This window comes from Daucus carota, chromosome 3, assembly GCF_001625215.2.
Source record: "Daucus carota subsp. sativus chromosome 3, DH1 v3.0, whole genome shotgun sequence".
NCBI classification, from domain to species: domain Eukaryota; kingdom Viridiplantae; phylum Streptophyta; class Magnoliopsida; order Apiales; family Apiaceae; genus Daucus; species Daucus carota.
This window is the reverse complement of record NC_030383.2, coordinates 9,109,030-9,114,417: the sequence shown is the minus strand read 5'-3', so window position 1 is coordinate 9,114,417 and position 5,388 is coordinate 9,109,030. Positions and strand designations below refer to the sequence as shown.

Below are 5,388 nucleotides of genomic sequence, written 5' to 3'. Positions count from 1 at the left end.
ACGTTTTTCTGCAAATCCATTAAGTAGAGAAAGCAATCTGCATCAAATATTCAAGCCTGTTTGCAATTATGATTTTTTGAAAAGTGTGCATCATCTGTTTGCACTTATGAGCTCGTTTAAAGTCATGCAATTTAAAAGTCTCAATTTAATTTAACGGTTATATAATATAAAATATATAATGTAAATAATAAATATATATATAAATTAAAGATTGAAATATATATATATATATATATATATATATTTATTTATTTATTTATTTATATATATATATATTATATATGTGTGTATATATGTATATTATTTAATGTATTTTTCTAAAGAGTGTGAAAAAAATTTAAAACGTATGGTCAAATCATCTGTTTGCAATTATGATTTTTTTGAAAGTGTGCATCATCTGTTTGCAATTATGAGCTCGTTTAAAGTCATGCAATTATGAGTTTTTGAACAGTGTGCATCAGCTTTTTTTGTATGGTCACATCCCTCACATTTAACACATAGTGCAGCATGCAATAATATCAATGGATTTATGCAGTAGCTTGTTCAGAGAATCATTCATTACTTTATTGCTCATTGATAGATTGACTGCATACCAATAAGTGGACACAAAAATTGCATGCACTATTGAAGCACAGTGGTTAACTTTGAAATTCGTCCTTAAAAGTTGAAGCATTTGAAATTCGTCCTTAAAAGTCTCAATTTAATTTAACGGTTATATAATATAAAATATATAATGTAAATAATAAATATATATATAAATTAAAGATTGAAAAATATATATATATATATATATATATATATATTTATTTATTTATTTATATATATATATATTATATATATGTGTGTATATATGTATATTATTTAATGTATTTTTCTAAAGAGTGTGAAAAAAATTTAAAACGTATGGTCAAATCATCTGTTTGCAATTATGATTTTTTTGAAAGTGTGCATCATCTGTTTGCAATTATGAGCTCGTTTAAAGTCATGCAATTATGAGTTTTTGAACAGTTTGCATCAGCTTTTTTTGTATGGTCACATCCCTCATATTTAACACATAGTGCAGCATGCAATAATATCAATGGATTTATGCAGTAGCTTGTTCAGAGAATCATTCATTACTTTATTGCTCATTGATAGATTGACTGCATACCAATAAGTGGACACAAAAATTGCATGCACTATTGAAGCACAGTGGTTAACTTTGAAATTCGTCCTTAAAAGCTGAAGCATTTGTGGTTGCCTATCCACAAAACCATCATCACTTGAAAAAACCTCATTGGCAAGCTATCAGAAAACCAAAACCACCAAAAGCAAACCACTCCAAAAAAACCAAAACAAAGATGGACGGTTACGTAAACGTCAATTTCTTCTGGGGAGGTGAAATCATAAAACAAGATAACGATGTTCTCTACACCTTAGATCCGAAAGAAATGATGTATGTGAAATTGAGCAGCTCACTTGAAGAACTACGAGATATGGTGTTCGGGTTGATGCATATAAGTAGGCATCATTGGGATGTCAAGCTTAGTGTGAAATATCCTCGAATCGGGGTTAGTAACCTCGTTTCGGGGTTCTTTGTGAAGTCTGTTAAATCGGACGACGATGTTCGTAGGATGTTAAGTATCCCCGAGAGATTTCACTTGGGTGGAGACGTATCATTGTTTATCGAGGCCGAGAGTATTGCTCAACCCAGCCAACACTATGGAGGCGAGTATGGGGGGAACTATGGACAAACCGGACAAACCGCTGCAGGTGGCCAAGTTTCAAATTATGTTGAAAACTACGGTGGGAGTTTTGGAGGCGATTATGGGGGAAACTATGGACAAAGCCAGGGCATGCAAGGGTGGTCTAGCGGCTACAACTACGGGACGATTGGAGAGTATGGTGGTGGCTCGAGTAATACGGGTCGTTTTGTTGTTGAAGAGGTTGTGGACGAGGACGATTTGAGTGGTAGACAGCCATCACCGGCTCGTCAAACCCCGAAAAGAGGTGCAGCTATAGCTCTTGCACTGGAGAACCAGGAGGATGATGAAGAGTATGGCTCGGAAAGAGCCATAAGCAGCAGTGACGATTCGGAGTGGAATCTATCACAGGAGGATGTTCCGGAAAGTGAAGATTTTTCGGAGGTTGATTCCGATGAAGAAAGAGAGGGAAACATGCACTTGCAAACACAGGCATTGTCTATTCATGAACCTAGAGCTGCATGGTTTGGATCCCAGGATTACGAGCCTGTGATTGTGTCCAACAAGGACGCAGTTATGTCACTCGGGTTTGATCCCGCCAACGATGAGTTGACCGAAGGAGCTCTATTTGCTACCAAGGAAGTGCTCATAGCTGCTGTGAAACATGCACACATAAGTACAGATCGAAATTTCATCGTGGAGAAAAGCTCCACGCAAGTCTACAAAGTTAAATGTGTGGTTTCAAACTGCAAGTGGAAGCTAAGGGCCGCGAAGAAGAAGTCCCACGGCCTTTTTCAAATAACTAAATGTCCAGAGATTCACACATGCCTACTGGATAGACCCACGCAGGACCACCGCAAAATTTCAGCAAAAATGATTGGCTATGTGGTTGCTCCCTACGTAAGTCCTACAACCTTGGATATCATTATATGTCTAAATATTATCGTTTATTATTCATCGTTAATGTTAATATATTTTCTTTCAACAGATCTCCCAGACCCCTCAATTGAAGGTAAGCAACATCATCACAATGGTCAATGATGAGTACCACCATTTGGTTAGTTACTTGAAAGCATGGAGGGGGAAGATGGCCGCCATGGAAAGCGTTTATGGAAGCTGGAAGACAACCTACAACGAGCTCCCTCGGTTCCTTAATGTCATGGCCAGTACAAATGTCGGAAGTATAGTTGTGGTTGAGGTTGTTCCACATCATAAAGAGAGGGGTACATCGACATTTGTTCGTGCATTTTGGTGCCTAAAAGCAATGATTGATGGTTGGCAGTATGCACGGCCAGTTATTTCCATTGATGGTACATTTCTTAAGGGAAAATATAATGGGAAATTGCTGGTCGCGGTGGGAGTCGACTCTAATAACCACCAATATCCCATATGCTTCGCCCTTGTTGATGAGGAAACAACTGAAAATTGGTCTTGGTTTCTACGTCTTTTACGTAGACATGTATGCCGAGATAGATTGGGGGTTTGTATTATATCTGACCGTGCGACGGGGATCCTTGCTGCAATGAATGACGAAGCGAGTGGTTTTACCCCGCCGATGGGCTATCACAGATTCTGCCTCCATCATGTTAGGAGCAACTTCTCCAAGGCATTCCCGGGAAAGGAGCTTAAAATGTTAATGTGGCTAGCCGGCAATACGCCACAGATTAGGAAATATGATGCCTACATGAAGAAGATTGGAGAGCTTTCGCCTCAAGGCTTGAGGTGGTTGCTAGGGATAAGTCCAGCCCTCTGGACTATTTGTCATGACACAGGCCACGCTCGTTTCGGCCAAGCTACCACAAACATCACGGAGAGCTTTAATGGTAACGTGCGCGTGGCTCGGCACCTACCTGTGACCGCAATGATTGAATTCATGTTTTATAAAACTGTTAGGACGGTCAATAAGGAGAGGAACGCAGTGCTTGAGGGCATTGGGGAGGGTCATGAACTTTGTCTAAGGACGAGAAATAAGTTGGAGAAGATTGCAGCCAAAGCTAACACACACCGGGTCGAGACATTTAATAGAGGAACCGGTTTGTTCTCCGTAAAGACGCAAAGGTACATGGTAAAAGGGTGCAATAAGGGCGGGAACACGCAGGTGGTTGACATAACTCAGCGTACATGCACTTGCGGGAAATGGGCTTGCCACCGCCTACCGTGTTCACATTTGATTGCTGCTTGCAACCACAATCACTTAAACTGGAAACAGTGGATTGGCCCCTTCCACTTCAACTCTACTTTGTTGAAATTGTGGGAGCCAATGATATATCCATTACCAGCAACTGGGTATTGGGATATTGATTTGCCAGTGCAATGGAGAATGTTTGGAACTGTGGTACCGAACGAGGCCTTGCGAAAGAGAAGGCGTAAACGAGGAGAAAGGGGTCAATCCGTCAGAATACGCACGGAGATGGACAGTTCCCGTACAAGTCACAAATGTGGCCGCTGCAAGCAAGAAGGACACACTAGACGTAGTAAAAGGTGTCCATTGTACAATGTTGACCCTACTGTGTAATTTACTTGCCATTTTCTTTTTAGTCCTTGTTTTTAATTGTTAATTTGTATTTTCCTTTTCAGTCCTTGTTTTTTATTGTTACTCTGTATTTTTCTTTCGTTTTTTATTGTTAATCCAATTTTGTTAATTAATTTAATGTAATGGTGTTGAAGCAATAAATAAACTTCAAGGAAACAGAAGCATTCGGGACAAGATATTACATGCTGGCAAAAGAAAGGCTGTAAAGAAAAGATTCTGCTCAGTTAAAGGACAATATATAATAAAGTAAAGTGATGTGAAAAGAAAGGCTGTATAGATTAGACTACACACTGGCAAACCATAGCAAGCAACGAAATAATGCTCATATTCACATGATCAACAGTTGTATCTCATAATGCTGATATTCACATGATCAACAGTTGTATCTCATAATGCTGATATTCACATGATCAACAGTAGTATCTGATAATGCAGAGGGTCACATGGTGTACAGTAGGTCATAAAGTAAAGGTTCTGCAAAAGTAAAGTGCCTCACTGTAAAGATTAGACTGTACAAAGTTTCTCACTTTATAGATTAGACCCACGTTTTCATACTGCCAAACCATAGCATGCATTGAAAGAAAAGATTCAGCTCATTTAAAGGACTTGTCAATTCAAAAATTGACAAGTCCTTTAAATATATTCAGCTAAACAATAATCCATTCGCCTATAAATAGGTCTTCATTATGGTTGATACACATACAAGCAACTAAACAAACACAAAATTCACTCATCACTTAAGCTGAAAATGGATAAGGGCAAGGCACCAATGGATAAGGGGAAAGCACCAATGACCCCCGGCTGCGAAAAACGCCTCAAACAGCAACAAGATAGGAGACAGCCGGAGCTTGTGTTGGGAGGGATGCGCAACAACCGAAGCAACCAACCTAAACCAGCTCCTAAAAGCAAGGCACCACCGGTCGTGCAACAAAAGAAAACTCGGCCACCGTTGGGACGGATGCGCACTGACTTTGACATCAAGAAAATGATAGAGGAGACGAGAGAAGAGAGACGTCTCGAGGTTGAACATCAAAAGAACGTGAAGAAGTGGAACAAACTCTTCCGTTATATTTGCAGGTATGTTTATAGGAGGATTAGAAGGGGCAAAGATTGGGTGATGACGGAGGCGGAAGATGATATCCATAACAGAAAATTCCCTGAAGTTCACAAACT

At 39.3% G+C, this 5,388-nt stretch overlaps 1 protein-coding gene across 1 annotated transcript; it reads left to right on the top strand.

The window, feature by feature from the left end:
- Nucleotides 1-897: 897 nt before the first annotated feature.
- LOC135151145 (uncharacterized) lies at nucleotides 898-4,200 on the top strand. The gene is made up of 2 exons (XM_064088762.1): nucleotides 898-2,582; nucleotides 2,671-4,200. Exons 1-2 carry the CDS (start codon nucleotides 1,341-1,343, stop codon nucleotides 4,195-4,197), a joined length of 2,769 nt encoding a protein of 922 aa, XP_063944832.1. The 5' UTR covers nucleotides 898-1,340; the 3' UTR covers nucleotides 4,198-4,200.
- Nucleotides 4,201-5,388: the final 1,188 nt, after the last annotated feature.